Source organism: Lasioglossum baleicum, chromosome 7, assembly GCF_051020765.1.
Source record: "Lasioglossum baleicum chromosome 7, iyLasBale1, whole genome shotgun sequence".
NCBI lineage: Eukaryota > Metazoa > Arthropoda > Insecta > Hymenoptera > Halictidae > Lasioglossum > Lasioglossum baleicum.
In genome coordinates, this window is record NC_134935.1 from 274,199 (window position 1) to 291,839 (window position 17,641).

General features: G+C 35.2%; 1 protein-coding gene and 3 long non-coding RNA genes across 4 annotated transcripts in view; 3 read left to right on the forward strand and 1 right to left on the reverse strand.

Moving 5' to 3' along the window:
- Positions 1-17,641, forward strand: part of LOC143210458 (uncharacterized) — a 325,244-nt gene that overhangs the window by 107,960 nt on the left and 199,643 nt on the right. The window lies entirely within an intron of this gene.
- On the forward strand, positions 215-4,557 carry LOC143210255 (uncharacterized). The gene is made up of 3 exons (XR_013009219.1): positions 215-397; positions 520-3,334; positions 3,451-4,557. It is a non-coding gene; the product is annotated as an uncharacterized LOC143210255 (long non-coding RNA).
- Positions 1,752-7,541, reverse strand: Mts (protein phosphatase 2 catalytic subunit mts). Its single transcript, XM_076426941.1, has 6 exons — positions 7,264-7,541; positions 4,553-4,762; positions 4,167-4,430; positions 3,905-4,077; positions 3,189-3,296; positions 1,752-3,099 (listed from the first exon to the last, which is right to left on the reverse strand). The coding sequence occupies exons 1-6, from the start codon at positions 7,363-7,365 to the stop codon at positions 3,027-3,029; spliced, it is 930 nt and encodes a 309-aa protein (XP_076283056.1). The 5' UTR covers positions 7,366-7,541; the 3' UTR covers positions 1,752-3,026.
- On the forward strand, positions 13,849-17,496 carry LOC143210253 (uncharacterized). The gene is made up of 4 exons (XR_013009217.1): positions 13,849-14,425; positions 14,803-15,025; positions 15,090-15,403; positions 15,486-17,496. It is a non-coding gene; the product is annotated as an uncharacterized LOC143210253 (long non-coding RNA).

The window sequence follows — 17,641 nt, forward strand, 5'->3', positions numbered from 1 at the left end:
CATCGGTTGAAGCTAGTTCTGATTTATGCCACAGGCTAGTAAAGGTTCTGTTTCATGCTAAAACATGCTGCTGCATGGTATGGTCGCTGTTTCGTGGAAAAAACGGGCTCTACCGTCGGTCTAGGAGCTGTTCCGTGCTAAGCGTGAGCGTGCCAGAAAGTGGTGGCAACTCAGACCCGGGCGTGAGCACTCTTTTATCCTCTCTGGTAAGCATGCTGACAGTCATTCATATTTAGTATATACATAGCATATTAGTTGATATTTTTTGCTGTTGACGTTTACTTTGAAGTAAATATTTAACATAATCATTCCAGAATTGTGTAATTTATATAGATACCTTTTTATTTATAAAAATTCACTATTTTTACAGCTGATTTAAAAATGTTTTAACATAAAGGTAAATAATGAATTGCTTGTTAGTCTTAAGATTAGTTTTGCCCAAATTTTGTGTTATTAAATTTCAATGTAACAAATTACGTAAGACTTTCTAAAGATAATAACATCTCTTTATTTCTCTAGGTTTGCTTATAATGAGGCGACATAATATCAGTTCAAGTTCAAAGCATACTGTTTCCCATGCTTCAGCAATATCTGCACATTAGTCACTAGTACAGATATTACAAGTGTGCAACTTCAATATGCATAACTAATATTTTCATGATATATATCGTGATCTGAAGTATAAAAACAAAGAAGCATGTGAGAAAGTTAAAAACCAAACGCACACATAATCCATAATTATCAAAGTACCTTCTTGTTGGAACATTGTAAAAGATATGATAAAAGATGTTATCCCAAATTGATATATACAGAATGTAATATGCATCTTATACATAATAATTATATATACAGTTATAAACTGATTATGTTGTTCCAAAGTTATATATACAGAATAAAAATGTGTTATGAAGTTTCAAGTTTCAACTGAATTTATGCATGTGAACTGGTAATCGATCTGTGATCTGTTAACTTCCGAGAAAAGCATGTTTCTGTTGGATAATCTGAAATCGAACCTATGGACATTTGGCATTTGTTACTGAAATTCTATTCAAAGAAAAATGTAAATGTAGAGTTGTTACAGTTGAATAAAGTATGCTCGATTCAAAATCATATTATCACAAACGAAAAATGAACAATAATTCGAAAGTAATTTACAGATTTGATATTGAGTCAAACGGCTAATAAGAATAAATTTACTCGTGGTTAAATTTATTCATTGTACGAAATATATTTGAAGATGGAATAAATAGAGTAAATAGAAAATTAACTATACAAATTCTAAGATCTATTACTGGTATTTTTCTATAAGACTTACTTCTAATTAACTCAGTTGTTCTTGTTATAATAGCTACCATGATCTTGGAATTCTATGTAGGAAATTTTATTTGAATCCAGTAAATGTGTTTAGTGTTTAGTATGTGATATAAAACAAAAAAATGCTGAACCCTGCATGATGCAGAAAGGATTGCTGTATCCACAATATTATTATTTCTGTGCTACTTTCTTTTCGATTTACAGTCTTAGTAAATTACTATAATGTGCAACTATATTATTCACTTGTTCTCCTTATTATTTCTGCTATATTATTTTATAATGCATATTCTCAAATTACATTTATGAATGCTTACTTCTATGAATATATATATGTATTCTGCAATTTATCCGATGCTCATGTATACAATGCCTGCGTACTACGTACCAACAGTACCGACGAATATGAATGATTTATTGATTTGACACAACACATTAAATCTGTTTCAATTGCATTACACATGTTTATTTACCAGAAGCATCGTTTTATACCTATTAATTAGTAAAAAGGTTGACGGTAGGTTCATAAGCAGTTAACTTTCAATTTGATGATCGTGAATGCATGAATTCATTCGGTATAAAGTATATTTCACTTAGTTAGAAAGCTTTTAACAGGATTGATGCAAAAGTGTTGCGATTTTCTTAAATTATAAAAAAAAAGAAGAAAGAAAAGAAAATAAGATGGTCATGCATTTAAATTCGTATAAAAAAATTGAAAACTGCATCTGAACATGTAAGTTTAGAAAATAAAAAAGATCGATTAATATAATTGGAATAAAAAAACTACTAAAGCACAGACACAATCGGCTAGCTAATATTACTAACTACCATTACAATATATATTTATAAAAATGTGTTTGCGAAAATCACATTACGATACGATCCATTTAATAAAACAACTTTAGTAATAATAACAACACTGTTGGAAATTGTTATTACGATTCTGATGAACTGTGATGTGTAATGCTGTATTAGATCAATAAAGAAATCCACTAAAGAATTTATTAAATTGTTTATATGGCACAATTCGTGTTTGCCAAATTTACTGTTGCATCAACCCTTTTTATATTCCCCTGAAGTGGAACGTTTCATGCCCCATTCATTTTAATTATATATATATATATATGTGACACTCGTAATATAAACTATGATCATTTTGGTACAGTTCTTGAAACCTTGAAAAACATTATTTTCATTTAGTACATGTAACAAATAATTTTGTCCATACAAACAGCTTTCAATAAATTAATATTAATCCAAGGTTTCAAAATAGTACCATATACATATTTTCGTTCGCACTACTTATTACGTTCAATCCATGTATTACGTTCATATCTTTTTTTTTTCTTCGATAATAAAAATACAAGCAATATAATGAAAGTTATAGAACTCAATGCTATACGTGAATTTGAAATTGGTACGTGTGTACATTATTGTTTGTTTCATGTTTCTTTTTCATGTATACAATTAATGTTGTGTCTAGATGTACGGTGTTGGGACACATGTAAAATACGCAGATGTGTTTTGTCTCTGAATGAGACACCTCGAAGTGAGTCATGATATAATACTTGAGACTATAATATGATGCGTAAGGATAGCTGAAACCTTACACCTTCATTGATGTTCTATCCATAAATTATTTTCAGTGGCATTGCTATAAAGCCTGAATCATTTCCATACCCCTATCTTAATATTTAATTTTGGAGTATGATTCTTTACAAGAAATAGTCTGGTGTCCGCCTAGTAACGTGTGGTTCTCCGCGTCTTGGAGCTGGATCAAATTGAAGGCTGAAAAATCAGTTGTTAGAAATCTTTTTCTTTTTAGCTCTGTTCTTATTCTCTGTTCGAAATCAATTCTTCGATCCAGCTTAACTTACAATGAATATTTTAAAGCATCATCTAATTCCATGATTGCAGCTTGATTTCCACAGCGGTAACAATAATTAGGCGCTGAGAATATAGTTACAACATTACGATCGTGACACCTGTAGGAATAAATACGAGCTGTGATATGCTTGACTAGGTAAATTAAATATTTTACATAAAAGAAAATCTAAGACGAAAGAAAAGATTGGTGATTTCGTTGCAACGACCATGTATGCAAGTGACTAACGATTGAAAATCTCATTGATTCGCCAGTAGTGATGTACCAAGGGGAGAGCGCAGACAATGGCATGCCGTGCGAAAGACGGAGACAGGGAGCTAGCTCGTGCACCGATATCGGTCGAATCTAATCGTTAGTAACTCCAAAACAAAGCTGTTACATCAAAACTGTTATCCTTGATTGTAGACTTAAATTGGTTTGTGATTAAAGTATCGCTCTCGCGAGCTATGTCCATACCGAGGCAACATCAAGCAGCTTTTTATCGTGTCTCTTGTTGCCTACTTCTTTTTTTACTGAATAAACATAGCTTTGTATACGCATGCAGAGTGAGGGTATACGCGTACAGTGGATCCGTTTTCGTCCAATTTCGTGAAGCTAGCAGCTAGAAGGATCTCACAGACGAGCCTACCCACACATTCGAATTGTCGGATGTCGGATCCACTGTACGCGTACCCTAAAACGATTAATCAGCAATTTTAATAAATGTACCAGTTGTAGCCTTCCATGACTAATTGATGCGCTCGCGATACCAATGTCAGACCATTAGAATGATTAAAAGTTTCTGAAATATCTTGTCCAAAAGTATATCCTGCCCCACGAGGAGAAATACCCCACCCTCCTCTATCATCTGGGTCTGACCACAAAAGATCGCACATAGGACCCTGTATAAAATACAAACAAATATTAGATACTCGTTACTTTATTTTTAGTTTAGTTCTAAAAATCTAAAAATAATATAGAGAATACGTACCTCATGTGGTACTTCTTGTATGCGATCTAGGGCTCGTATATGATCTAATGTATCAATCGACGGTGATAAACCACCATGCAAACAAAAGATTTGACCATCTACCAGCGCAGTTAATGGCAAATAGTCAAACAGGTCTGTAAAGAACTTCCACACATTGGCATTACCATATTTACGTAAACATTCATCATAAAATCCATATACTTGTGTGATTTGTCTTGATTCATGGTTACCACGTAAAATTGTTATTCTTTCTCTATATCTGACCTATATATATATATGTATAAAGTGTTGAAAAAGTTTTATTAAATTCCACCTGCTCTATACATAGGTATTTATATTATTTTTTCACTAAATATATATCCATTAATTATTTATGATAATCCTACCTTGAGCGCAACTAACAAGGTAACAGTTTCAACAGAATAATAACCACGATCCACATAGTCACCCATAAAGAGGTAATTTGTATCTGGTGATTTGCCTCCTATTCTGAACAATTCCATTAAATCATGAAACTGCCCGTGTACATCTCCGCATACTGTCACAGGACATTTTACTTCTTGTACATTAGATTCTTTAGATAAGATTTCCTTTGCCTAAAAAACATAAAAATCGCATTATCACTTGTAGTCTTAAATGGAGTTTTCACACGAGTCGATGTTCTTTATTTTTATTCTTATAATATACATATACACTATAGTCTCCAAATATTTCGACATTTGCCGACATTCAAACAATAGCATCTCGGTATAAGTACGATGCAAATCTATCTCAAAATAATTTCATTAGTCATTATTAGGTTGGAAAGAAAGTTCTTCTGGTTTTGAACTATTAAATTCAAATGCACATATCTCAGCTCGAACAAAACTTTATTAATCAAAATGAAGACCATTGCAATCAATGCACTTTTGCCAACGAGAAACAAGTTTTGTTATTCCGGTTGAATAAAATTCTGGAGTCCTGGAGACGAACAAACTCGTTGAATACCGTTTCAGCATTTCTCTGGAATTTGAAGCATTTCTTAAGCAGAAAGTTGTCAGGCTGCTTGAAAAAGTAGTAATCTCAGACAAATTGCAACGTGCGATGAAAAATGGATTCTTTATGACAATTGGCGACCACGACGAAGCTCAACAACACTTCCTAAAGCCACAGTTTCACCAAAAGAAGGTCACGCTGACAGTTTGGTGGTCTGTGGTTGGTTTGATTCGTCACAGCTTCCTGAATCCTGGTGAAACCATTACAGCTGAAAAGTACTGCCACCAAATCGACGAAATGCATGAAAAACTTCAATGTTTGCGCCCAGCACTGGTCAACAGAGATGGTCCTATCCTTCTCCACGACAACGCTACGAACGAATTGAGCTACGAAACTCGCCAGATTTCTCGCCCACCGATTACCACTTTTTCAAGCACCTCGATAACTTTTTGCGTGAGAAATGCTTCAAATCCCAGAGAGATGCTGAAACAGTATTCAACGAGTTTTTTCGCCTCCAGGACTCTAGAATTTTATTCAACCGGAATAACAAAACTTGTTTCTCGTTGACAAAAGCGAATTGATTGCAATGGTCTTTATTTTGATTAACCCTTTGCACTCGAGGCCTTTATCGCAAGGGTGAACCAGCAACTCGAGACGAAATAAAAACATATCGAGTTCCAAACCGCCCAGGCACTGTAGCGGCGCCGCTCGAGTGCAAAGGGTTAATAAAGTTTTGTTTAAGCCGAGATATGTGCATTTGAATTGAATAGTTAAAAACTGAACTTCTAATGTGAAAGTAGAATACAAAGTAGATATTGCTAGAGAGAAATTTTTGACAAATAGAAATAGAAGAAAATTCTCATTTGCCTTTAATCACTGTGTTTTCATTGATACACGTAATTCGACGATGAATAGCATATTTATTAGCAAGCATTAGTCGTATATTTTCAAATACAAGTGTCCAAATAATCATTAATGATAGTATAAATATGTACACATAAATATCAATCTTAATACAAATAATCACATACCTTAATAATGTATAGATAAACGTTCTAGTAATTGATAAGAAACTAATCCTTCTTAATATAACGGTGACTATGATTTCTATGACTCGATGATATTAATAATAGACATAATGTGCAAATAAGTTGAAATAACAATCATAAACTTATTAGCTAATTTTGATAATAAATTAGACATTTGATAAACATTGATTGCACGAATAAAATCTATAAGTGTCAACATTGTGTACTTTTGTATTTGGATATTAGATATAACACCCAGTTTAACAAATATTTGTTAAATACTGAATGTATTTTTAAATAATATTATGTGTGTAGGTATCGAACATAATACACTCTCTGCCTTATAGTAAATAAATCCTTACCCGTAGAAAATCCTGATTATTAGACACTGCGTTAACTACTGTATTAATTGAATTGCACTTGATAGTAACAATTAATACAATAATATGTATGCACGCGCGCGTGTGTGTGTGCTGCATACGAGCGTGTAATTAGACAGAATCTATATATGTATTGTATTGTATATTACGATATATATAATTATATACAACACATATATACATAGGCATACACACACGCGCATCCACGTTGTATAATTAAAAGAGTAAATGCAATAATTTTAACATAAGATTAAGAGTGCATGTAAAAAAATATTGTATCATGAAAATGCATTTGATATATTTAAAGAAATGTTAATCGACAAATAGGAAAAACAGAATGAACGGCTGATTCAACGAACCAGACAGTACAATAGACACGAACAAGTTGCAGTAAAGGTCTTAATAGCGAGTGAACGCGGTGTTTGGACATTTTACCGCGATCAAAATAAAAATGTTTACCGAAAGCGAAAGCTTGGCAAAAATGCAAAATCGTATAAATGTTGATAGTTATTTTTTTCTGCACTTGTAAGATGTTCAAACGTATCGCAATAAGATTCGCAATGACATGTCAAGCCATGCTTAGCGGCATCTTAAAGTACCAATAAACGAAGATGAAATAGCAAACGAAAATTGGTTTTGGAAGACACGAAAGATATCGCGGTTAAATAAGCACAGTAGAATCGACAAACGGATAATTGAAGGCGCATCGCGTACCTTCTCGCATAGAGTTTTCACTTGGCTTTCTGTTAGTTGTTGGCAGTCATTTAATTGTTCTATCCACTGGTCGAGTTCTTTCAGCGACGCTTTTTCCTCCATTGTACGAATCTACGTAAAGTTTACGGATTCTCCACGCCCTTAGCACGTGTAATAAAAGTAAAGCAAGTCCGTATTGTAAACTAAATCATTCGGTTTTACTGGAAAAGCTTCTTAACACAAATGTCCTGATGAAGCACACACTCACAAAATGGCCGATCGCGAGTACTGACGATGACGTCATACTCAATTCATGCGTGCTTCGCTAACTATACCTGGATTACTATATCGACCAATCACCGTTCACGTTGATCTCAACTTATCCAATCATACGTTGACTTTACTCTTGTCGCGTGCGTTGAACCATTGTATACTGTGTAATTATGACTGCATCATTTTAATGACGATGATTACGTTTCTCCTAGAGACATCAGACTTTCCATGTGACGTACAAATATCAGATAAAATTCTATAAAAATAACAAAAATTATTCAATATGAAATGCGTGGCAATTTTGAAATTGGTATACAGAGCGAAGTGTGTCAGTTTATGCATATACAATATCGTATTTCAAACATCAACTGTGCAGACTCGTATACAGTATAGTATACAGACAGATAAACGTTGGAAACTAATTTAATCTATCAAAAGATAATTCACATTTTTTCACGAACTGAAATATTTCTATTATATAAATTACATAAAATATATAAACACATGCTTAATTATATTTTCAAATGTTCTTTATTAAATTTCATTCATAAAATGGTTTCTATCTAATGACATATACAGGGTGAGTCCGAAGAAACAGAAAAACTAATTAAATATCTCCGTTACTTTTCGTTGTACAAAGAAACCTCTTAGGACAAAGTTACGCTGTTTGAAGGGCCACATGTAACGGTGTAAGGGAAAAAATTTTCAAGGTCATTTTTTTAATGAGATTTCAAGGTCATCGATATTTTTTTTAATGGAACGATATATCTTCGTTAACGTAATGTTGTAGCTGACAAAATAACGAATTCATCCATGTAACATATAATATGACCTATACAAATGACCTTCAACCCAGAAAAATGGAATAAATAAAATTCAACGTGTAAGATTCATTGCTTTATTTCTGTTACGCAAAATGTTCGAAAATATTCCCTTGAGCTGCTATACATTCAAATGTATCGCAATACACAACATTTAATAACAGTTTCGGTGTTAATTAAGTAGCACGAAGACATTTATGATATACCTTCACCTATGCGTTCGTACCCAGACAGCAAAGCGCGCCGAAGCCACATCTCGAGCCCAGCGTGTCTACGCCACCAAACGGTCACGTACAGTGGTCGAACGCCACTCGCAGCTGTCCAAGCCACACGATGACTAGATTGTGGCCACGCCACAAATGCGCGTGAGGGCTCGTAGTCTTCCCTCGACACGATCTTGGCACATGATGTCGTCGCCACAATCCGGGCCGATCGTGTCTGGTTTAACGATCGGGCCGTTGTAAGAGGGCAGCATAGCCGCACTAACTCTTCCTTTTTACTTATTTTGTACACATTCAAGGCGGGAAAATTAAATTATAGATTTTATTTATTGTAGTATTTGTAGTAGTTTTTCTAGACTGCGGATCTTTATGGAAAATAAAAATTGTCTGCATCGATTGCAAGAGATAGAAACTAAATTGCATGTTACTTTTTTATGCAAAAAAAAAGTTCTCGTCATAAAAGCTACATTTATTTTATAATGCTCATATAAATATTCATTAGAAACGAATCAAATTTTATTTCATTTAAAAAGGAAGACGTGACAATCTTATTTGTTAGCACAGCACAGTCGCAGCACAGTCGCACTAATGTGCCGAATGCCGTTAGTTATACAGGGCACTCTCTTCCTTTTTGTTATCTCTTCCTTATGTTACTTCTTCCCCCCTTGCCGTTCCATTTTCTTTACAGTTACATTAAGAGTAAACCTACACATAAATCAATAAACTAGTAATACATTAATTATCCCCTAATACGTACAGTTACACCGGACAAAATAAGAATAGAAGCAGGAAGAAGAGCATTAAGATACGAGGAGAAAACAAAAAGTCAGAGTAGCAACGCAATTCTAAGAGAAAGTTGGAAAGAGATAGACAGGAAACAAGAAAAGAGGAAGTCAAAATGGGAAAAAACAAGAGACTCATATTATTTCAACAAAGGAATAGACATGGAAACGATGGAAGCGGAAAGAAGAGAAGGTAAAAAGTACGAAGAATTTCTGATACAAACCGATAGAGCGGAGCAGTTACAATGGCAATATGACAAAATAACAGAAAGTAGATATAACAAACAGTATAGAGAAATCAGGGAGGCTCAGATGGCTGGATACCTATGCAAAGCATACGAGGGCAGAGATCAAAGAATGATTGCCAGATTCAGGAACAGAACAACAAGTACTGGACTAAGGAGAAGGATAGAGTCTGCAGACTATGTAAAGAGAAGCCAGAGATAAAGAGCTGAAAAGAGTAAACATAGGAGTGCGAGGAATTCTGAAAGGAGACAAAGAGGGCACAGAGTGGATGAGGAGAGTTTTAGAAAAAAGGAAGAATAATATAGAAAATATTTAAATAAACATACACTGACACAAACACACATGTACCCCCATTTTAAGGCCGGAAAGGCATACAAAATAAGTCTATTTACTACTACGTACAGTTACACGAATTGATATTCGGACGATCTAAAAAAGATGATAACTTTTTTAATATTGTACTATACGATTCGAACTTTTTGGGGAGCTAGAGCAATTAGTTTACTACATCACGTGAAAAGAAATTTTTTCAAAAATTGCATTTGGTCGGAATTTCAGAGAAAATACTAAATCTTACATTTTACAACTTTTTCGGGCGGGCCTATATTGAAAATTTAAAAAGTACGTTTTCTAGGCCTGCGATAATAATATGCACTGTGAAAGTTTCATCGAAATCGGTTGATGCGGGAAAGAACGACAGGCCTTGAAAGATGTAAGAATTCTTCGATATAGGCTGAAAATCTGCGATTTTTACCATTTTTAAACGTTTTAAACGTAGCTCATTGCAACGTTAACCGATTTTGACGAAATTTTCAAAATATGTTTAGTCGACACAGATCTACAAAGCGTATTTTTCAATTTTTCAATATGGGCCCACATAAAAAAGTTGTAAAATGCAACTCTTAGTATTTTTCCATACAATTCCGATCAATTGCAATTTTTGAAAAAATTTCTTTTCACATCCTGTAGTAAACTAATTGCTCTAGCTCCCCAAAAAAGTTAAAATCGTTTAGTACGATATTAAAAAAATTCTCGTCTGTTTTAGAACGTCCGAATATTAATTCGAGTAACTGCAGTTCCAGTATCTCCTTTTTCCAGGATTGCACAAGGGTAAGATAACGTAAAAGAAAATATACTTTATTTAAGATCTAACGATACTAAGCTAACCTAAACTAACTATATCGAAAAGAAAAGTACACTCGGTACTAAGCTGTTCTACGCTGTGCAGTTCGATCTGCTCGCATTGTCTTCCAGAGCCACTCTGCCTATTTTCCCTTCGTCAAGGGCTCTCGTCGCCAGTCGTTCTTTTACTTCTCCCCCACGATCTATACCTGAGTAATAAACGTAACGGTTTTTTCCGCGAAGGTTTGGGACTGTTTGGGACTTGGGACACGGTTCTGCAGGCCATCGCCGCTCGCCTGAAAACCATCTGTGTCCCAAATGGTCAGGATACAAAATACTAGACGCTCTTAGACCTTTTTTTTTTTTTTTTTTTTTTTTGTTTAAGGGCGGTGGGGAAATGCTCTTACGCACACCCTCTCCTCCGATGGAGGTCGGAGAGGGTAGTGTGGGACTCGGCTTCCCCCTAAGATGAAAAGTGGGGGAATCATATGGACTTAATCCTTCGCCTATACCCACTAAAACCCCACCGCCCGGGACCTAGGGACCCTTCCTCTATCTGTAAAAGCGATGCTTTTATACCTTCGCTGTCCCGCTTTCCGCATTCAGCGGAGGTATACTCATCGCCCCTATGTCCACGCCTGTTCTTGGCTATTTAGACGCTCTTAGACCTAATGTTAATTTATTCGAACCCCACAATAATAATACAAACACGGGGTTTCTGACTAGTCAAAAACGCTAGATAAAAGATCGTTCTAGGGCCCCATCTCCCTCAAAAGTCCTATTTTCCGTTTACGAGGCGAAAAATTAAAAATTATTCGGAAACATACAAGCTATTTTCATATACATGCTGCCGAATAATGCCAATTACGCCTCCTAAACGAAAAAATAGGACTTTTGAGGCAGATAGTGTCCTAGATCGATCTTTTATCTAGCGTTTTTGACTAGTGAAAAACCCCGTGGTTGTAATTATCGAGAGATGAGAAGAGACGAATCCCGCAAGCTTGCAATCCTGAAAACGAGTCTACTCCCTTTTAATAAACTAAAGCAAGGATTTGAAACCAAGGAGTATGTTCGGTTGCAGGTAGCTACGGTTATAAAGTTTAGTACCTTAACGGTATAAAAGGTCCAAATACATCTGGCTACATCGGCTGTGTTTCTTTCGGCTGGCTAAAAATCACTTTGTTGGGAGGTACATCTGGAAGGTCTTTAGCTGAATGTTTTATGTAGTTCCTTTTTCATTTGGAGCAACCTAAGCATTGGAAAAACCGAAAAAATACCGGTATTATTTCGGTTTCGGTAGAAAATTGATTGTGCCGTTATTCGAAGACTTTTAATAAATCCACTATCCGCAGTCCAAATTCTATCTCGAGTTTAGTCTTTTTTTAATCGGAAGAACGCCACATGAAGCAGCTAGCGTCATTTACATGAAACAATTACGAAAAATAAACAAGGTTTGCAACTTACTTGTTAGTGGTTTCATGCCGATATGCCTGTCTGGCCGTGGCGCGTCGGGTTACCTGGCCGTATTTATTGCACCACTCGGCCACGGCGACCGAAGCTTTCGCCGCCCTGGCAGAAAATTATTCGAAGTTACACCGTTTCTGGTATCCAGATGGCTGGAAAACCCCAAGGTTTGGTCGCCACATGTGCGATCTTGGCGAATCCTAGGGCCCGCTTCAAGCACTAGCTTAAATTTTGTTCCGTTCACCCCCAAATGGGACTTTCACCAACATGATCAGTCGCGTTTTTAACACTTTTTAATGGGTTGAATGGGTTGTTAACATTTTTTTATCTTATTAGGAATTTATTTTAGTTAGTGATCATATTCATTGATAAAAAAAGATGAGTATACGGTACTATTTATATTGAGTCCTACAAAATTGCAATTAGAATTACGATTTCAATTATGTCTACTTGTTCTTTAAATACAGTAGAGACTCCCCTATCCGTACCCCCATTATCCGAATATCCTATTATAGTATACGGACGTTCTATGTATTGTCCGTATGTTCTGTTATCGCCGCGCCGCTCGCTGTGCCGGGATTCAAATGCGCGCCGTCTCCAGATTCCGACTTTCCGACTCATGCTTCCGAAACTTCGGCAACGTAAAAATCGAAGGAACGCGTCGGCGTCGATCAGTCAAGCAGGTAGTCACACAGACAGAGTAGAGGTACGCTTGTGTGTAGCGCGCAAGCAATCGAACAGGCACTCAGACGGGCAGAGTTTTCACGTTACCGAAGTTTCGAAAGCATGAGGCCGAGGCGAAAAGTCAGAATCTGGAGACGGCGCACAGTGGGACCTTTCGTCCAAATCGGAGACAAAATCGAAGAACTTTCGATAGAAATGAGGTAGAGCGATGAAATTTTTTTTAAATTAAAGCTGAAACATTACAGAATATGGGAAAAATAGGGAGATTATGGTAAGAACGTTTTTTAACGTTGAGAAAATTCGTTAAATTTGCACAATTTCGAGAAAATTGTGGTTTTTCCAATACCACGCGCGGAAAAAAATTTGTTTAATTTTTGCTATATATCATTTCCCGTAGATTTTTTCACGCTGATTTCAAATCTGGTCTCAAAATTTGTTTGCGACCTCAGGATATTGCAAAATCGATTTCTTGAAATTCTACATGTTTAACGAATTTTCTCAAGGTTAAAAAACGTTCGTACCATAATCTCCCTATTTTTCCCATATACTGGAAAGTTTCAGCTTTAATTTTTAAAAAATTTCATCGCTCTACCTCATTTCTATCGAAAGTTCTTTGATTTTGTCTCCGATTTGGACGAAAGGTCCCACTGTGCGGCGCCAGAGATGGGCAAAATTTATATTTGAATAAAAATTCCGGGTAACGAATAAAAGATACAAAATTTTTATTCTTTATTCGAAGGCTCGAATACAAAAGTGTCTTTTATTCGAAAATTATTTGAATAATTTTGTATTCGCCGAGAATTTATTCCAAGCTTCGAATACAATTTTTATTCTTTATTTTTATTCTATTTTCTCGAAAATGAATACGTCTACGAATAATTTCGACCAGCTCGAGGCTACAATGAACACGACCGAGGCCCGAGGGTCGAGCCCTGAGGTCTGAGCCCAGAACACAATAGTAGTGCAATAAACACGGCCGGCCAGCCAGGTAGCTCGGCATGAAACCGCTAAGGAGTGAATGCTGAACTTATTTATTTTCCGTGCTGCGCCCTCACGAAAGTCACACGAGCCAATTCGTGGCGTTCTGCCGATTAAGAAAAGCCTAAACTCGATGGAATTAGGACTGTTTCTAGTGGTTTTATTCATTAAAGTATCGTCGAAATTTTTATTCAAATAATTTTCAGCCATTCACCTGCGCTTGGGCGACGAAGCGACGAGGGCCTGGTGCGCCTTGGACAAGTGGTGCAATAAACACGGCCGGGCAATCCCCGATTAATGCAGAGAATATTTCAACACAAAGAGCATAAAAAAATATTGCTTCTTCGCGAAATGCGGCTTACCCGCGTGATCGAAAAAATTAAGCTGTTTCATATATTCTCTGTCAGTGTTTTCCTGCGAAAAACATATCTGCTTCTCTGTCTTCGTAGTTCACCCCGAGTGGCGCTGTTGAAGTTACTATTTCTGGTCCGGCGCACATGGTCGACACCCCCTGGTCGGTTTAGAGAAGTCTCTAATTGTATTAGTGTATTGTAATAGTGATAATTTATCCGACGAGTGTATATTTACAAAAGTAAGTACTTCCATTGCTGTTATTTGTTACCGTTAGTGTTTTTTGCTGATGCCCTTCCGCTATATTCGAAGTTTACTATTGGGTTGGCAAGAAAGTCAAAGAAAGTATTTACTTTCGGTATTGTAAGGGGGTAGACTGCTTTTTCCAGGATTGCAAGGGTGCGGGATTGCAATTGATTGCAATCCTGGAAACAAGTCTACCGCCCTAATGTGTAAATAAGTGTGAAGTCAAAAAATGAACAAAAATTGGTCATATTTCCATTCCTTCATTCTATTTGCTATTTTTCTAAATATATTCTCTAATTAATTATATTTACGTCGTAATTACATATATGTTTAAATTAGTCTCTAACTTTTACCATACTTTTCAATTCTTAGAATATATACACACAAATGGAGATGCCTACAAATACATGGATCGTTGTCCAATTTTTGGCGGACGGAACGGTAGAAGCAGTGCCAAATAGTTGGCTGGAAGGCGACAAATGTTATTGGCCATCGGTACACAAATCAAAATTGAGCAATGCAATCCAACAATGTGAACTGCCTCAACCTTCGTGGGAGTACTTTTCTGTAAAGATCTTCAAAAACAGTACCTTTGGTAAGTTAAAGTAGTTACACACCATACATGTACAATTAAAATAATAATTATATAATGCTTCTAGACGACTACACGAAGGCTAGAAGAAAAGCAAAGGAGGCCGAAGAGACCAGCGACTTGTTTAATAAATACACTTAAAATTATACTGACATTTATCTTTCATTTTCATTAAATTAGCAGAATGTGATATGCTACATAACAATTTTTTATTTTAGGCAGCAGAAGTGCACAATACGGGGGGCACAACAGCTACAACTTCGCCAGGAAAGTCTAGGTATCATTATGACTGACGTGCTGGCATGGCGGTCTGCTATAGCTGATTGGGCCGAAAGGGCAAAAAACCGTTTGCAAATTATCGAACGGCCAGCCTTGTTATATGTAATTATCACCCTTATTTTAATATTATTATTATAATGATTATTCATGTGCAAATTAATAAACAAAGATATTCTTATTCAAGGTGCAGCGGAGAAAGCCAAAGTGGACGGCAGCTGCAAGAAACATGAACAAAGCGAGTGTGACCAAGTGATTTTAATTTCAATATATCTGTGGTTATCAGGAAGAACGCCGCATGTCACATATACTTTCACTTTCGATCGCTAATACTTTGACATAGGAGGTTGGTTAAATTGCATTGTTGTCTGAGCCTTCCAACCGTGTTTCCATGACTTTTTTTCTGGTAAATATGTACAGTAGCGGACAAAAGTGTAAGACCGCTCTAAAGAAGACGATAACTTTTTTAATATTTTACTATACGATTTGAACTTTTTTGGGAAACTAGAGCAATTAGTTTACTAAAGGACGCGAAAAGAAATTTTTCCAAAAATTGCAATTGATCGGAATTGTTGAAAAAATACTAAAAGTTGATTGTTTATTTAAACATATCCTGAAAATTTCGTCAAAATCGGTCGACGTTGCAATGAGCTACAAACGTTTAAAGATGGTAAAAATTGCAGATTTTCGGCAATAAATCGTGAAAATCTGCAATTTCTACCATCTTTAAACGTTTGTAACTCATTGCAACGTCGACCGATTTTTACGAAATTTTCAGGATATGTTTGATTGACACAGATCTACACAAAACGTGTTTTTTAAATTTTCAATATAGGCCCACATAAAATAGTTAAAAAATCAACTTTTAGTATTTTTTCAACAATTCCGATCAATTGCAATTTTTGAAAAAATTTCTTTTCACATCCTTTAGTAAACTAATTGCTCTAGCTTCCCAAAAAAGTTCAAATCGTATAGTACAATATTAAAAAAGTTATCGTCTTCTTTAGAGCGGTCTTAAACTTTTGTCCGCTACTGTAAATCCTATACTCTAAAGTCTAAAGCTCAATGAATGCATAAACTCGAATTTTTTAAATTGTGACATGCGGCGTTTTTCCTTGCAACTACAGACATTATCAGTAATATTTTATTTTCACTTTTATATTTTATTTTAATTTTTATATTTTTTAATTTTAGTATACAGGGTGAGGCGCCAGAAACAGGCCCCCTGAATAAGCATTAATCAGATGTTAGTAGCTTTTTTGTAGATGGACGCGTAAAGGACATGTGAAGGTCAACTTAATTTTTTTAAATGGTATGAGGTATTTTTTAATACATCAATGATGCAGCTGGACATTCATTATAAAAAAGTACTAACCTATGTATGTCGAAAAATTAGTAGTTCAGGGGATATTTCAATTTAAATAACTCTAAAATACCATTACTGTCGTACTAAGACGTTAGTGTTTACTTACTTATGTAACGTCTTAGTACGACAGTAATGGTATTTTAGAGTTATTTAAATTGAAATATCTCCTGAACTATTAACTTTTCGACATACATAGGTTAGTACTTTTTGATAACGAATGTCCAGCTGCAGCATTGATGTATTAAAAAATACCTCATTCCATTTTAAAAAATGAAGTTGACCTTCACATGTCCTTTACGCGTCCACCTGTCAAAAAAAATAATACACTACATAATGTACCCCTTCAGACCATGCAACTTCTGTATACAAAACTTTTTCGTGCAACGCATACTTTGAAAGTTATTATAGGTGTGCAAGTTGCGTGAACCACCCTGTATACTGATTCTGATGTTTCAACTGTATATTTTATTTCAATTTTTATATTTTAATTTAAGTGTATTAATTTTAATGTTTTAAGTGCGTGATATTTTATTCTGAATATAGTATTTTATTTTACTTTTAATAATTTAATTTTTATGATTTGTCTATCTGTGGTTGTAAGGAAAAGCGCCGCATGTCACAATTTCAAAAATCTCAGTTTATGCATTAATTGAGTTTTAGAGTATAGGATTTACGTATTTACCAGAAAAAAGTATATGTGACATGTGGCGTTCTGCCTGACAACTACAGATATAATATTATAATATAGTATATATATGATATTATTATATAATATACATTATAAAATAGTACATATATTATTCTAATAAACTATTTGTTCGTTTACTTTAAACTATTATCGTAAATTGATTTTTCCCTCCCACTCCCTTTTTGCATGAATAGGTCTCTGTAACAAGCTCAAGAGACATTTGAAAGTCGCCTAAAAGATGCCCGACAGAGTCGTGGAACATGTCTGAATTGGTCTGAATGATGCCTTA